Here is a 16940-nt window from a genome sequence, read left to right as displayed (position 1 = left end):
AACAGCGAGAAGCCACATTCTTCCAGTGCGAGACCAGTAAGCTTGTAGTTAGCAAAATGGCTTCAACTTTCGACGGTGACGAAGAGCCCAGACTACTGAAACACTGGCTAACCGGCTTTTACATGTAATCGCACGGCCACGTTGTAACATACAGGCCTCACTGTGTCTCTTCGTGTGTAATCACGGAGCTATTTGTTGATTTTTAAGGGAAATACACACATATAGGGCTGAACTAGGAAGTCAACAAGAATATCCCAGACTCCATCTTTCTCATTCACAACAAGAAGACTATCCTCAGACACCGCCATGTTGAGTCGGACTAAGCTAGCTCCTGTAGCATTTCCCTTAATCCTGCAAACAGTAAAATGCCGTAATAGAATGATAATAAACCTCGTCGCCACTGTGAACAAAACCCGCACATCACCGTCTAAACAACGGGACGAAAGCTCGTTAACACGACCGGGGGATTTAATCTGATAAGTATTCATTAGAAGGGAGCTAGCTAAACGTTTTGTCCCACAATATGTAAGCCTAATCGGGCTACTCGATCCCACATAAAATGGCCTATTCCGGACACAACACTGTATAATCGCGTTGACATTAGCTATCAAAGGGTACATTGCTAATACAGGGGACGAGTGAAACAGTGAACAGCAAGCAGCAGGGAACATAACGTCGGTGCTAGCTAAATGCTTTCAGCTAACCACATCTCCAGCAGCATCGCTATTATAGCAAACGTTGGGAATTTTACAATATCATCAAAGTAGCTTATGATTTACGTTTAGAAATAACTCATTTTAGGCAATTATAACATCGATAGGTTAATTATTGAACGAGCAAATGTCACTACCGCCAAAACGACGGTATTCCGGGTGGCTTTTGAAAAGGGGCCTAGGTCACACTTGCACATTTTCACAAAAAAATAAATCCGTAAAGACAACATAACGACATAATCTGACATTCATTCAATACACGACACGCGAGCGTGTGAAAAAACAGTCAAAACACTTCACAATTGGACGTTAAATTGACACTTAAGGCTTCTCCCGGACTTTCCTGCGGGCCGCACGGGAAAACCCTCTCCGCTGCCCGGCCGGCGTCCGTGGGCGAGTCCGAGGCTTGTGATGAAGTCCCGCAGATCCCAAAATTCACGGGGCGAAAAAACGACGCGTCGATATTTCCCTGACGAGGCTCGAGGAATAATCCGTTTGACAGTGTTTTGGGACTGAAATCATCGTGTGTTTCGACACTTTCCCCCGGTTTGATGGAGCCTCTGTACGGGCCTCGGCCACTTTTCTTAGAGCTCAGGCTGATCCGGAGCGAGACGAAGCAGACAACAGAGGTTTTTTTTTATTTTGCTCTGAGGGGAGAAATCCACATCGGACACATTCGGCAAACATCGGAAACTGGGAGGGTTTTGTTGAAAATATCCTAATGAGGCTCGTTTCCTCGCTGCCATTGGTCCTCGTTCCTGGCCTATTCAATATTGATAACGTGGCGGACGAATAGAGCGCGGGCCAACGTCATTTTCATTTCCCGGGTGCAAATTAACAAAAGTCCCGCCTTCTTGGTTTGAAGACAGCCAATAGAGAGGACTTTGGATTGTATCGAGCCCGCCCTTGGTTCTGATTCGTCAAGAAACTAAACCTGCTCTCTTATTGGCTGTGCGTGTGACGCACTGAATTATTCACGTCGACGTCTTGAATGGCCAATGAGCGTTTTACTACAGAGAGCACCGCCCCGTCCTTCGAAGTGCCGGCCCCTGCCTTTGTGAGTGTGCAACCCCGTAGCATGCGCTCGGTCTATATAACAGAGCGCTGGTCTCTTCAGCGCTCACAAGCGCTGAGAGCGCCTCAGAGGTTAGACCTAAAACAAGGGGGGAGCGTTTCGGTCTAAACCATCTGGACCAAAAACACAATTAATTGCTCCGCGACGGCAGCCTACAGTGGGATATCGCCTCCGGAGCCTTTCCGGTCCCTTTTGGCGGCCAGACCGGAGCCGTGGTGGCCGTTTAACGACTCTCCTGCTCATAAAGCGGCGTGCCGAGGAAGGACGCGTCTCTTTGAATAGACAGGATGCACGGACCGCCCTCCGGCGACAGCGCATGCCCACTGCGCACGATCAAGAGAGTTCAGTTCGGCATCATCAGCCCAGATGAGCTTGTATGTTTTCCTTCGGGGAGCGGGGGTTTCTTTTGTTGACTATCTCACCGATCACACTCACACTTTTATAGCGACTAACGTCCTAGTTCGACACATACAGAGAAGACATGGTTCTGCGTACAATGGAAATTCTTGCTATTGCTGTTAGCCTAGCCTAGCTAGCTGTGTCAGGCTAGTGGAGCTTGTGTTAACTAGCATGCTGCAGGAAGCTCGAACAAACTTAAAGCATAACATTATCCATGCTATCTCATGTGCTGATCCCCCTGTTATTTTTGTATTGTAACGTTTTCTTATTAAAACTGGAGTCTATTTTTAAAAACACAATTTGTACTGTTTTAATGCTTGAATTGATTATTAAGACTTGAGTGCTGGTTATCGAAGCAACAACATACTTAGCTTAGCTCTATTTTCTTCTTCAGAAACGGTTGTCCGTCACAGAGGGGGGGATCAAGTACCCCGAGACCACAGAAGGAGGACGTCCTAAACTTGGCGGCCTCATGGACCCAAGACAAGGTGTCATAGATAGAACGGGAAGATGTCAAACATGTGCAGGTACAGTGCAATGTTAGCATGTCATGCTAATAACTTGATATTGATCCCTAAGCTGATGTCCTAAGTTAATGTTTTAAATGCTCTCTCAGGCAACATGACAGAGTGTCCAGGCCACTTTGGACACATAGAACTGGCAAAGCCAGTTTTCCATGTCGGCTTCGTAACAAAGATCATGAAGGTTCTGCGATGCGTGTGTTTCTTTTGCTCCAAGCTATTAGTGGATAATGTAAGTATAATATTCAGCATATTACAGTACACAGTTTAATTTTAAACACTGATATTTTCAATATTAACGTTTAATTTCAGTTGTATTTGTCTGAAGTTTTGTTGATTGATTTGTTCCATTTGTTGTTGCCTGCAGACCAACCCAAAGATTAAAGATATCCTGGTAAAATCTAAAGGGCAGCCACGAAAGCGCTTGACACATGTGTACGAGCTGTGCAAAGGAAAAAACATCTGTGAAGGAGGGGAGGAGATGGACAACAAATTTGGAATGGAGCAACATGAGACAGAGGAGGACATTTCTAAGGAGAAGGTATTTGGGTCGTGTCTGATTGTCACAGTTGCTGTGTGTTTCAGCTCTCAACATCTCCGGACCTGCTCATGTTATTGATTTCTCATATCTGACCTCCACTTGTTGCTTTGTGTCCTACGCAGGGTCACGGTGGCTGTGGGCGCTACCAACCACGCATCAGACGCTCTGGCCTGGAGCTGTTCGCTGAGTGGAAGCACGTTAATGAAGACTCGCAGGAGAAGAAAATCCTGCTGAATCCGGAGCGTGTCCACGAGATCTTCAAGCGCATCTCTGATGAAGAGATCTTCATCTTGGGGTTGGATCCCAAGTTCGCCCGTCCTGAATGGATGATTCTGACTGTGCTGCCTGTGCCTCCATTGGCTGTGAGGCCTGCAGTCGTCATGCAGGGATCTGCTCGCAACCAGGTAAGACAGTGATATCTGCTGCTGAAGTTTTGGTTGTTTATAATCTACACTATAGGCTAACAACTTATTTCTATTTAAAGGACGACTTGACCCACAAGCTAGCTGACATTGTTAAGATCAACAACCAACTGCGAAGAAACGAGCAGAGCGGTGCAGCGGCTCACGTCATCGCTGAGGATGTGAAGCTGCTTCAGTTTCACGTAGCCACAATGGTGGACAACGAGTTGCCCGGCCTGCCGAGGGTACGTGAGAACCTCGGTGCCTTTCTACCTACTGTCCGATATGAACCCAAATAAAATAATGTGTGCTGACATTTTTATGTTTTATTTTCTCAGGCAATGCAAAAATCTGGCCGCCCTCTCAAATCCCTTAAGCAACGTTTAAAGGGAAAGGAGGGGCGAGTCCGAGGTAACCTAATGGGAAAGCGTGTGGATTTCTCTGCTCGAACTGTCATCACCCCCGACCCCAACTTGCATATCGACCAAGTGGGCGTACCGCGGTCCATCGCAGCCAACATGACCTTCCCGGAAATTGTCACACCCTTTAACATTGACAGGTACACCAGAGAATTTGATGTGTAAAATCCTGAAAAGTTTGATGGCGGCAGATTCACTTACCAATTATGACTTTTCTTAGACTTCAAGAGCTGGTGCGACGAGGAAACAGCCAGTACCCAGGAGCCAAATACATCATTCGTGACAACGGAGACAGAATTGACCTGCGCTTCCATCCCAAACCAAGTGACCTTCATCTGCAGATCGGCTACAAGGCAAGAAATGAGAAACACTTGTTTAAAAACAATGTGTTTAACTCGGAATGTCTTTTATTTAAAGACAATGCAACAATTTTATTTCAAAACTGACAAATTGTTTTCTTTCTCTCCTTTCAGGTGGAAAGGCACATGTGTGATGGTGACATCATCATCTTCAACCGACAGCCTACACTACATAAAATGTCCATGATGGGGCACAGGGTTCGGATTCTGCCCTGGTCCACGTTTCGACTCAACCTCAGGTACCATATGAAGACCAGACCTAGTCTTGTAATACGTTTTAAACGTATCTATTTAATAGTGGACCACACTCCTCAAGAGTTTGGCGTAGACACGATTTGGGTCATTTCCTCAATTTAATCTAGATTTCAGGGCAGGTTGTTATTTGGTCTGAATACAAACGGCTGTAAAAATTGTTTGCAATTTGTTTTGCGACTTATACATTATGGTCTCTTCTCCCCACAGTGTCACCACCCCATATAATGCTGACTTTGACGGGGATGAGATGAACCTCCACCTACCTCAGTCCCTCGAGACCAGGGCAGAGATTCAGGAGCTGGCCATGGTGCCGCGTATGATCGTCACACCCCAGTCCAACAGGCCCGTCATGGGTATCGTGCAGGACACACTCACAGCCGTGCGCAAATTCACAAAGAGAGACGTCTTCTTAGAGCGGGTAAGGACACTGGTCACACCTCGCACATTGACCTAATGAATATGTAGTGGTGGTTTTGTGTGTTCCATCAGGGTCTTTCCACTCACTGTGCATTTTGCCACCACAGGGGGAAGTCATGAACCTCCTCATGTTCCTCTCCACCTGGGACGGGAAAATGCCCCAACCGGCCATCATCAAGCCACGTCCTCTGTGGACAGGCAAGCAGATCTTCAGTCTCATCATTCCAGGACACATCAACGTCATCCGCACGCACAGCACCCACCCCGACGAGGAGGACAGCGGCCCTTACAAACACATCTCACCAGGAGACACCAAGGTACGAAGCCGTGAACAATTCAGTATAGCTCAGTGAAGAGAAAGTGGTGACAGTGCAACTAACCTCACATTCTGCTCATGTAGGTCATCGTGGAGAATGGCGAGTTGATCATGGGCATCCTGTGTAAGAAGTCGCTGGGGACATCAGCCGGCTCCCTTGTCCACATCTCCTACCTGGAGATGGGCCACGACATCACCAGGCTCTTCTACTCCAACATTCAGACTGTAGTCAACAACTGGCTGCTCATCGAGGGTGAGAACAGTCACATTTAAATAAATGTGATTTACTCTTATAGTGATATTGAATGATCCTGCAACAAACCATTTGTATCAATTGTAGTTTCCCATATTTACAAGTTGATTCATTGTATCTCCTCCAGGTCATTCCATTGGTATCGGTGACTCCATTGCTGATGCCAAAACCTACCTTGACATCCAGAATACCATCAAGAAAGCCAAACAGGATGTGATAGAAGTAAGCACATGTCATTTCTGCACAGTTCAGGGGGGAACGTTTGTCCAAAAATTTGTAGTTTACCTTTGCCTTCCACCTCCCAGGTCATCGAGAAGGCCCACAACAACGAGCTGGAGCCGACCCCTGGTAACACGCTGAGGCAGACCTTTGAGAACCAGGTCAATCGTATCCTCAACGACGCCCGTGACAAAACGGGATCCTCAGCCCAGAAGTCCCTGTCTGAGTACAACAACTTCAAGTCCATGGTGGTGGCCGGTTCTAAGGGTTCAAAGATTAACATCTCTCAGGTAAGAGAGTCAACCTTAATATGTTTACCTCACAAAGGCTGAATTTGATTTAATGGGCCACAGTTGTTCTGACTATCCCTTTATCTCTCTGTATCTAGGTTATCGCTGTGGTGGGGCAACAGAACGTGGAGGGTAAAAGAATCCCCTTCGGCTTCAAACACCGCACGCTGCCTCACTTCATTAAAGACGATTACGGTCCTGAGAGTAGAGGCTTCGTGGAGAACTCCTACCTGGCTGGCCTGACACCAACTGAGTTCTTCTTCCACGCCATGGGAGGCAGAGAGGGTCTGATTGATACAGCTGTCAAGACTGCCGAGACTGGTGAGTCCGAGCCTCTGGGAACAAAATAGGGAAACACAAATTTCTTACATTTAAGGAGTTGTGCCGATAGTTACTTTGGTTTAGTAATGACCAGATTTACTCATTGTTTTAAATGTAAAAAATCGTCTCTGCCCCGATAGGTTACATCCAGCGGCGTCTGATCAAGTCCATGGAGTCTGTGATGGTGAAGTACGACGGCACCGTGCGTAACTCCATCAACCAGGTGGTCCAGCTGCGCTACGGTGAGGATGGCCTGGCAGGAGAGAATGTCGAGTTCCAAAATCTGGCAACTCTCAAACCCTCACACAAGGCCTTTGAAAAGAAGTGAGTCACACACACACACCCACACACACACACACACCTACAGTTTAAGTGTTGTCTAAATACAAAGCAAGGTTGGTTTTAGACTGATGTTCAGGCTCAAAGAACCTCCCTTTGTTTGGTTTAACTTCCATTGATCCCTTGTTTGTTTGTCTATAGTCAGTGGTTTAACATTTGTCTCTTGTCTTTTCTGTCTAGGTTCAGATTTGACTGCACTAATGAGCGCGCACTGAGGCGGATGCTGCAGGAGGACGTGGTCAAAGACGTCCTGACCAACGCCAATGTGCAAAGTGTCCTGGAGAGAGAGTTTGAGCAAATGAAGGAGGACCGGGAGATCCTTCGGGCCATTTTCCCCACAGGGGACAGCAAGGTGACTGATCACATCTGTGCTCACTTATGGTCTTTAAAGAGTCTTCTGCTCATACAGTGGGAAAAAAACTTAACATTTGTCCTCGCCTGCAGGTGGTGCTACCATGCAACCTGGCCAGAATGATCTGGAATGCTCAGAAGATCTTCCGCATCAACGCTCGGACCCCAACAGACCTCAATCCTCTCAGAGTGGTCGAGGGTAAGCAAAAGGAATATATTTACTCAGACCGGCATGAATATATTCTGCATCATTGGCCACTTTTTCTCCACTCACACTTAAATTACTTGCTAATGCATTCAGCAAAGTTGCGACTTCATTTCTTTAGCTACAGGACTTTGGGAACCAGGTGGATATATTACTTGTTTCAGAATTAGAGCTAAGAAGTCGCGGCTCGGCCTCAGCTGCTCTTTAAAGCCACGTAAAGCCGGCAGGGGAATCCACAGCTGTTGCATAAGAAGAGAAACAGCTCATGCCTTAGAAGAAGAGTCTTATAAAGTGTGGAAATTCTCACGTTTAGCTTAATTTTTTACTACAAGGAAAGTGAAATAACCCTGAGAAGGAAAATATAACTGTTCTCCAGTTTACTCCTCATGAGTTTCAAGCTCTTTGTATTCTGATCCTCAGGTCTTCAAGATCTTAGCAAGAAGCTGGTGATTGTGAACGGGGAGGACCCGCTGAGCGTGCAGGCCCAGAAGAACGCCACCCTGCTCTTCAACATCCACCTGCGCTCCACGCTCTGCTCCAAACGCATGACAGAGGAGTTCCGTCTTTCCACCGAGGCTTTCGACTGGCTGCTGGGAGAGATTGAGACCAAGTTCAACCAGTCCATTGTAAGCTTACCATATCGAAGAGTTGTCACAGCTCTACGAGACCGTTATACATTATTATTATTCTTTTATTTTTTAAATAATGATCCTACGTTTACCTCTTCTTCCTCAGGCCCACCCAGGTGAAATGGTCGGCGCTCTGGCTGCTCAGTCGCTGGGAGAACCAGCTACTCAGATGACCCTGAACACTTTCCACTACGCCGGTGTGTCCGCCAAGAACGTAACACTCGGTGTGCCTCGTCTCAAGGAGTTGATCAACATCTCCAAGAGGCCCAAGACGCCCTCGCTCACCGTCTTCCTGCTGGGTCAGGCTGCACGTGACGCCGAGAGGGCCAAGGACATCCTCTGTCGACTGGAGCACACCACACTCCGAAAGGTCAGTTTCACATTACTAACCTGTTTCTCTTTATGTGCTAATGATGCTACAGATGATGTTGTATTAAAGCAAAAGGAATTCAACTTAATTTAAAAGCTTTAAAATGTGCCTTTTTTTTTCTCAGGTGACAGCCAACACTGCCATCTACTACGACCCCAACCCCCAGAACACGGTGGTGGCCGAGGACCAGGAGTGGGTGAACGTCTACTATGAAATGCCCGACTTTGACGTGACACGCATTTCGCCATGGCTGCTCCGTATCGAGCTGGACCGCAAGCACATGACTGATCGCAAACTAACTATGGAGCAGATCGCAGAGAAGATCAATGCAGGTCGGTTGCTTACCCATGCACTCCTTTTGAATATGGGTGAGTGAAGCCCTTTCCCCTGATTTCATCGTGGTTCTCTCTTTCTCTCTCTCTCTCTGAAGGTTTTGGAGATGATCTGAACTGCATCTTCAATGACGACAACGCTGAGAAGCTCGTTCTGCGAATCAGAATCATGAACAGCGACGAGAACAAGTTCAACGAGGTGCGTAACGATGAGATATTCCAAAATAATAATACAAGCTCACCAGAGTGGGACAAATCGCCAATAATGTCATTTTCCTTGTCCTAGGATGAGGAGGTGGTGGACAAAATGGACGACGACGTGTTCTTGAGATGCATCGAGTCCAACATGCTGACGGATATGACCCTACAAGGCATTGAGCAGATCAGCAAGGTAACAGATTAAACACAGTGAAAGCATGTAGTTTATGTTCTACACGCTCGTCATCCATAAAGAAAACGCATGTACCTGCCTGTGGCTCTGAGTCAATGGTCCAACTCCTCTCCTCCAGGTGTACATGCACTTGCCCCAGACTGACAACAAGAAGAAGATCATAATCACCGAGGAAGGTGAGTTCAAGGCCCTGCAGGAGTGGATCCTGGAGACGGACGGAGTGAGTCTCATGAGAGTCCTGAGCGAGAAGGACGTGGATCCCGTCCGAACCACCTCCAACGACATTGTGGAGATCTTCACGGTACAAACTCGACCTGGTTTTGTCTAAACAGTAGAATCGTAGTAAGTTGTCGTTGATATTCATTCCATCTCCGCCCCTGTCTCTTCTCTTCCAGGTCTTGGGAATTGAGGCTGTGCGAAAGGCTCTGGAGAGGGAGTTGAACCACGTCATCTCCTTTGACGGCTCCTACGTCAACTACCGTCACTTGGCTCTGCTCTGTGACACCATGACCAGCCGCGGTCACCTGATGGCCATCACGCGTCACGGCATCAACCGTCAAGACACTGGACCGCTTATGAAGTGTTCCTTTGAAGAGACGGTGAGAAGAGAATCAATCACTTATTTATAGAAAGACTCTAGACCTGGTTTTCTCAATACCTCTTCTTTGTTTTCCCCTCTCAAGGTGGATGTTTTGATGGAGGCATCGGCACACGGTGAATGTGACCCCATGAAGGGCGTGTCAGAGAACATCATGCTGGGCCAGCTCGCGCCGGCTGGTACCGGCTGCTTTGATTTGCTGTTGGATGCTGAGAAGTGCAAATACGGGATGGAGATTCCCACAAATATGCCGGGTATCAGCGTGGCTGGACGTAAGTGGAGAGAGAGATTTGTTTGGTACTTTGCCTTTTTGTTCATATATAGTGTCAGTGCCATGAAATTTATGTTTGGTTTTCTTATCTTTTTCTTGCAGCCACTGGAATGTTCTTTGGCACAGCGGCGAGTCCCATGAGTGGCATGTCACCCGCCATGACACCGTGGAACACCGGGGCCACACCAGCCTACGGGGCCTGGTCTCCTGGTATTGGTGAGTACATGTGCAGGTTGCTTCGGCTCTTCTCCTTGTGTCTGTTGTTACTCGCTAAATCTCCCCCCTCCACCCCTCCTTTCTTTTCGCGTTTCCTCCTCCAGGAAGCGGCATGACTCCTGGTGCAGCCGGTTTCTCTCCCAGCGCAGCATCTGACGCAAGTGGCTTCTCTCCCGGCTACTCCCCTGCCTGGTCCCCGACTCCTGGCTCCCCAGGTTCTCCAGGACCTGCCAGCCCCTACATCCCATCTCCAGGTTCGACACAGCAGACATTTTAGAAACATTAGTTTGTTCAAAACAAAATAAAATTCATTAAAAAAGCTATTTATTCCTGAACATACATAAGGCCTTTATAGTAGCCATGGGGTACTCCTCCTTTTTGTTTTCTTCATTCTTAACTCCTCATTCATTGTTTTTATCACCAGGTGGAGCCATGTCACCAAACTACTCGCCCACCTCACCGGCCTATGAGCCGCGGTCCCCAGGTGGCTACACCCCACAGAGCCCAGGCTACTCCCCAACATCCCCCTCCTACTCCCCCACCTCTCCCTCTTACTCCCCCACCAGCCCCAACTACAGCCCGACCTCTCCTTCCTACTCCCCTACTTCGCCCAGTTACTCCCCAACTTCTCCCTCCTATTCGCCCACATCTCCCTCCTATTCCCCCACTTCTCCATCTTACTCCCCCACCTCTCCATCTTACTCCCCCACCTCCCCGTCCTACTCTCCCACCTCGCCAAGCTACAGCCCGACATCGCCGAGTTACAGTCCGACATCGCCCAGCTACTCTCCCACCTCGCCCTCTTACTCGCCCACTTCACCGTCATACTCTCCCACCTCCCCCTCTTACTCTCCCACCTCCCCCTCCTACTCTCCAACCTCTCCCTCCTACTCGCCAACCAGCCCGAGCTACAGCCCCACCTCACCAAACTACACTCCCACCTCTCCCAGTTACTCCCCCACATCCCCCTCCTACTCCCCGACGTCGCCCTCTTACTCTCCCACCTCCCCCAACTACACCCCGACCAGCCCCAACTACTCTCCCACCTCTCCCTCGTACTCGCCAACCTCTCCCTCATACTCTCCTTCCAGTCCGCGCTTTACTCCGCAGTCACCCACCTACACACCCAGCTCGCCCTCATACAGCCCCAGCTCGCCCTCCTACTCCCCCACCTCCCCCAAATACACCCCGACTTCCCCCTCATACAGCCCCAGCTCCCCAGAGTACACTCCCACCTCTCCCAAGTACTCCCCTACCTCTCCAAAGTACTCCCCAACATCTCCGAAGTATTCCCCTACCTCTCCCACCTACTCCCCAACGACGCCGAAATACAGCCCCACCTCTCCTACCTACTCTCCGACCTCTCCCACCTACACCCCCACCAGCCCCAAATACTCCCCGACCTCCCCGACTTACTCCCCGACCTCACCCAAGTATTCACCCACGTCTCCTACGTACTCGCCAACTAGTCCTAAAGGCTCCACCTACAGCCCCACCTCCCCTGGATACAGCCCCACCTCACCCACCTACAGCCCGGCCATCAGCCCCGACGACAGCGACGAGGAGACCATCTGATGAGCCACCACGGAGGAGGACGGGCACCTGAAAACCCTGTGTCACCTCACGGAGGACACTTGAAGGACAGCGCATTTTAACCAGCTGGAGGTGGCAGTGTTTTAAGCCACAGGGGTACCAACTGCTGCCCCCCAAAAATCTAAAAATAAAACTATGATGTGAAAGACTTGAACTGCTTTGCCTGAAGGAAAGAAAAGGCTGCCTTTTGAAATAGTTTTTTAATTTTCACTTTGGATGTTGAAGCGAAAACCGCAGATCCCAAGAGGGAATGAAAAGGAGAGGGAGGATGTGGTGAACACATGAGAGGGAAGAACATGTCCCTTTTTAACTTTCTAGTGTATTACATCCGGTCTCTCTCATTCTCTAAATGTTGGGTGTGTAGTCGTTCCTGGAAAGCATACACTTTGCCAAAAGCCTTTTTTTGAAAAGCTGAGTGGATTGTATTCATCACTAAAGCATACGCTCTAAAGAAAATCGAGGAGGTAAGGTTTAGACTTTGTTTACTGCATTTTTCACCGAGGTGTATCTTGTTAGGCCTTTTGATGGAGTTGTAGGGGTTTGATTGGTCGGATTGTCTGCAGGAGAGTTGGATGATGTATAATATATATTTATATTATATACATTATAGGAAAGAGATACTGGCTTGGAAGGAAATTTGACTCTGAACATCGTTAACTACATAGGTGCGTGTACCCATCGCCCTCCCATCTTCCTCCTTCACACCCCAAAGACAAAACCTCAAAGATGTCATGAAAGCAGCCACCAGCATCCTCTTGTCCTCGACCATTTTGCAGACTTGTGCATCAAAAGAAAAAAGAAGAAAAAAAAATGTAAAACTAAAAAAACTTTTCCAGATACTACTCTTCCCATGACACGGGGACTTTAAAGATTTATATGGAAGAAAATAATCGTGAGAACTATTATTCTGTCTTCAATTTTGATTCTCGGATGAACTGGGGCGCACACGGACGAGGGAAACCAGTTTGGCGTTGCTGCTTCTGTCATTGTTTTGCATGAGTAGCACATGTTAATGCGTTTTTATCAAACTTTAGGTTGAAATTTGTCTTTTTTGAATCCCTCCCACTACTTTGCTAATCTTCGTCCCATTTCTAATAGTTGACGTGTACCCAGGTTTATTTGAACTATTCAGTTTATTTAAGAAAAGGTTAACTGCTACTCTGTGTGAATATGAATAGAGAAAAATTAAGGATTTCAATTTGTTATTATTATTTTTTTTTTTGGGGGGGGGGGGGTTCTCTTGTTTGCTTTTGGTGACTTTGTGAACCTTGTATGCAGGAGGCTCGTGTTCATTTACTGTGGATGAAGGGGCAGGGGACGGAGGGGAGTGTTCTTTTGTTTTTGTTTCCACCTCCCTCTGCTCTCCCCCGATCGTCCGGCCATCATAGCGGCGTCTCTTTTCACGAACAGTCGTACGACATGTCGCATTTTGCCGCCTCGTTGTGGCATCGCTTCGGTCACACATACAAAAAAAAAAGTCGTGAAATTTGTCTTCGGAACAGAGTGAATCAGTTTATTTTTCTTTTAAGCGGAGATCGTCCAAAGAAACCATTCCTTTTGGGCCTCTCTTAAAAAATAAACCTTACCCACTACATTAGTGTGACCTTTCTTTTGAATATGGGTGCTTTCTCACATGACTCGACCCAGTCTGATCTGTATGCTTGATGACAATGGAACCATTCCCCCCCCACTCCTGTCTTTCCCCTCCTCGTTCCAATTTGATCATTCGTTGCGGTTTATGATTTATTATTTTTGGATAAGCCGGGTCGCCTCCCTCTTCATCCACAAGTCATCCTAAATTCTGAAATCAGTGTTTCGTTTTTTTCTTCCAGTGTACGTACCAGTGACGTGGGGGAGGGTGGGGGAATGTATCTTATCCTACTGGGAGTCCCGAGGAAGTAAAAAAAAAAAAAGAAAATACAACCAGTGATTATTTTTGCGTTCTGTTTTTGAAAGTGTTTCGTCAATTTTGTGACACGTTGCTTCCGATTGGGTCGTCATGAATTGATAGGGATGCATCCTCTGGCCTTTGAGATGGAGCAGGGTTGGTTGGTCGCTGCACTGCGTTCATACTGTGGTGGAGCTCGTTTCCTTTTAAGCCACTTGTCACGTTTTGTCCACTATGCTTGCATCCAATCCTGTCGTCTTAACCGTGTTGCCGTCCGGTCAATTCAGGGCGCTGGGACTCCCAGGGTGAATGAATGATTGAAAGTGTGTATGTGTGTGCGGTTAGCGCGTGTCCAGAGGTGAGACAGGGTTTCAAGCCGGGGGAAGGACGCCACGTCTGGGCAAAGGAAGGTTTAACTTAAAATTGCCACTGTATAGAAATCGATTCATTATCTCATTTCTCTGTATCTTTGTTCTGTTTGTTTTTTGACTTGGAAAAAGAATAAAAGTTTTACTACATGTTTCTGCCTGTTTTGTAACATGTTTCACGTAAATCTGATATTTAGACATCTTGAAAAAACGTTTGAATTATAGATGAAACTGCTGAATAGCATCTAAACATAAGATACTTATAAGTACCTTTACTTGATAATACTTGTTTTATAATGTTTATATCTGATAAAGGCCCATTTGTCACTTGGTTGAAAAATGCTTAAAGCTGATTACAGGATAACGTGATCACTATAAAGAGGACAAATTTGTAATCATTACCTTGGTTTACTTACAACAAAATGCATTTAAAGTGGCAAAAGTTAAGGAGCTGCACGTTTCAGATTGTGTATTAATATAAACATGAAACAGATTAATCATTGCAGATACATTTAGCACTATGTTGTAGAAAAATTAAATACTCAAAATAATGTACCTCAAACTTATTTTTTAACCACTGCCACTAAATATAGACTTTCATAATGTGAGGGAAAGTATCTTCAGCCTCCCACTGAGGAGATAGTAAATAATCATGACATAATCTATAATATGAGCATTCTCTACATCTGCTCTGTGCTGTGAGTGAAACTAACATGTCCCATCCACCTGGGGGCGCTGTGATCCCATGCTCCTTAACAAATCAGGCTCATTCACAACTGATAACAAAACACTGGCCCCAGAGCTTCTAGAAACAGGATCATATTGACGATTGGAGCCTGGTTAATCTGCTGAGTCACTTCACCCAATTGAGGGGAAAATCTGTCGTTGAGCCTAGAATTGAACGCAGAGTTGAAGAATTCTCAAGGATCTATCGGTTATAGGTTCAGATCCCAAGGGTCTATCTAGGTGACCTCTGCTTTAAAGTGTGGGGGGTTCTTAAATACAGGCCCTGTAGGAGATTAAATAATCTTAACTGGTTTAACCACTAAAGACTAAGTCGAACATAAAATGTAAACAGCGTTTTCTGAACTCAAAGCGTGAACATGGACTTCATGAACTTTGAAGGGAACTTGTTTGAGGGCGTGATGTTAAAAGATAAGTTAATTTGTTTGGTGAGGAGGATGATAGCATCTCTAGTAAGTAGACACACCCTCGAGGAAATAATCAGTGGGCTCACCCAGTTGGTCCCCCCCCCCCTCCCGCCTTGTATAACGTTCACCTGTAGAAATGATAAGTCACTCGACCCCATGATGATCTGCGGACGCACTGTGGTGCTTACACTTGCACATACACAAAGGCGTGTCTAAGTGTGTGTGGGGGGGCATGCATGACTCACAACTGTATTTGGGTTGGTTGCTATGATGGTATTTTCCAACTGTGCAGTGAGTCATTAATGCAAGGCTGTCTGGTGGCAGGATGGGATCATATGTTTTACAAAGAAAAAAGTTAAGTTGCACATAAAGTATTTGAATTATTGAACAAAAGCAAACAAAAGGTTTGAAGCAAACGCCCGGCCTCCAGGATCCTGACTCTCTCTCACATCCTCATTTTGAGAGTTTCAGATCAGACTTCAAAACTTTATTTAAATCATTCTCAACCTTTTTTTTTTTTTTAGATTTCAAACTTTCAAAGCTTTTCTGAGTTTCGGGAATATGGCATGTAATATCTATCCCATAGTGAGTGGTACCGGAAAGCTGAGGAAAGGGAGTTAAATGGATTTTGAAGACATTTTGTAATTTTGAATGACACCATTTAGTATTTTTTCAAAGAGAGAAACACAAAAGAAGTCCAAAATTAAAACCGGTTGCTAGTTTGGTTTTATTAGCTTGATATTTACTTTCTGAAACAAGCTAGATTTGCTTTTGACGTCTCCCTCCACTTCCAGTCCTGATTCAATCAGGTTTCGTCTATTCCTCCTTTTGTTGTTGAGTCAGGGGGCCGGGCTAAGGCCGCCGCAGACAGAGGCAGGAAATGTCTTGTGTGTGTGTGTGTGTGTGAAAGAATTTGTGTGTTTAAGGTTTAAGGACGTGTTACACTTTGCATGACTGGATCTCTCTGCTCTCTCTCTGCTCAGACCTGTTTGTGTCCCTCTGCTCACTCACTCTCTAAGGTAAGCTTAAAGTAAGGTTGTTTTTATTCTTTTCTTCTGTAAGATCTTAAAGTCAGTCCTGTTTGTCCTTCTTCCTTTTCTTCTAAGTGTGTGTTCCTGGTGTTTTCCTGATTCTGTCTCTGTCTGCTCCTCACATTCCTGAAGTTTCAGCTGAGGAGTCTCACCGCGGGACAATGACTCTGTAGTTGCTCCACTTTGTCTGACATCCATATGTCCATTCAAACTAACTCTCCGATACACTCTCATTTTATCAGTCGGGAAAATCCCCAACCTTTAGTCTCCTTTCCTTTAGTCTCTCTTCCTCCTCCTCCCTCTCTCTCTCTCACTTCCTATAATCCAGGTCTCACTTACAGCTGTTTCACAACTTCCTCGATATAAGGTAAGGGTGGGGTGTTGAGGAAGTAACAGCCTCTGAGATCTTGTTCTTTGTGTCAATGGAGGAGACGTAGAAGTTTGGTTGAATGGAAATTAAAGACAAAGTTCAATACAACTGTAAAAGTGTAATTTATCCTACATATGACAATTTAGTTCTTTTTTTTCATCTCTTACTGTTTTCTCATTCTCTTCCTGCATCAGTCTGTCTTGTTTCAAATCCTCTAATCTCATAAACACACACACACACACACACACACACACACACACAAACACACACACACACACACACACACACACACACACACACACACACACACACACACACACACACACACACACACACAC

The 16940-nt window shown here is 46.4% G+C and overlaps 1 protein-coding gene across 1 annotated transcript; it reads left to right on the top strand.

Annotated features, from left to right (window-relative positions):
• Positions 1–1852: 1852 nt before the first annotated feature.
• Positions 1853–14200, top strand: polr2a (RNA polymerase II subunit A). Its single transcript, XM_062383630.1, has 29 exons — positions 1853–2162; positions 2582–2714; positions 2804–2940; positions 3076–3249; positions 3372–3653; positions 3734–3895; positions 3989–4209; positions 4290–4422; positions 4543–4667; positions 4891–5101; positions 5208–5417; positions 5501–5669; positions 5797–5891; positions 5975–6178; positions 6277–6499; positions 6640–6823; positions 7019–7190; positions 7283–7388; positions 7815–8020; positions 8130–8393; positions 8518–8725; positions 8824–8924; positions 9012–9116; positions 9235–9417; positions 9512–9715; positions 9800–9986; positions 10088–10201; positions 10306–10455; positions 10626–14200. The coding sequence occupies exons 1-29, from the start codon at positions 2076–2078 to the stop codon at positions 11774–11776; spliced, it is 5901 nt and encodes a 1966-aa protein (XP_062239614.1). The 5' UTR covers positions 1853–2075; the 3' UTR covers positions 11777–14200.
• Positions 14201–16940: the final 2740 nt, after the last annotated feature.

This window comes from Platichthys flesus, chromosome 24 (assembly GCF_949316205.1).
Source record: "Platichthys flesus chromosome 24, fPlaFle2.1, whole genome shotgun sequence".
NCBI classification, from domain to species: Eukaryota; Metazoa; Chordata; class Actinopteri; order Pleuronectiformes; family Pleuronectidae; genus Platichthys; species Platichthys flesus.
Note: the sequence above shows the minus strand (reverse complement) of the source record. Positions and strands in the feature narration are given on the sequence as shown.

What these genes read in the sequence shown, in the direction of transcription:
- polr2a (XM_062383630.1), top strand. Translation starts at nt 2,076, where the DNA reads ATGCACGGACCGCCCTCCGGCGACAGCGCATGCCCACTGCGCACGATC. An exon ending in AGTTGCCCGGCCTGCCGAGG is followed by an intron (nt 3,896 to 3,988) that starts GTACGTGAGAAC and finishes TTATTTTCTCAG; the next exon opens with GCAATGCAAAAATCTGGCCG. An exon ending in ACATTGTGGAGATCTTCACG is followed by an intron (nt 9,418 to 9,511) that starts GTACAAACTCGA and finishes CTTCTCTTCCAG; the next exon opens with GTCTTGGGAATTGAGGCTGT.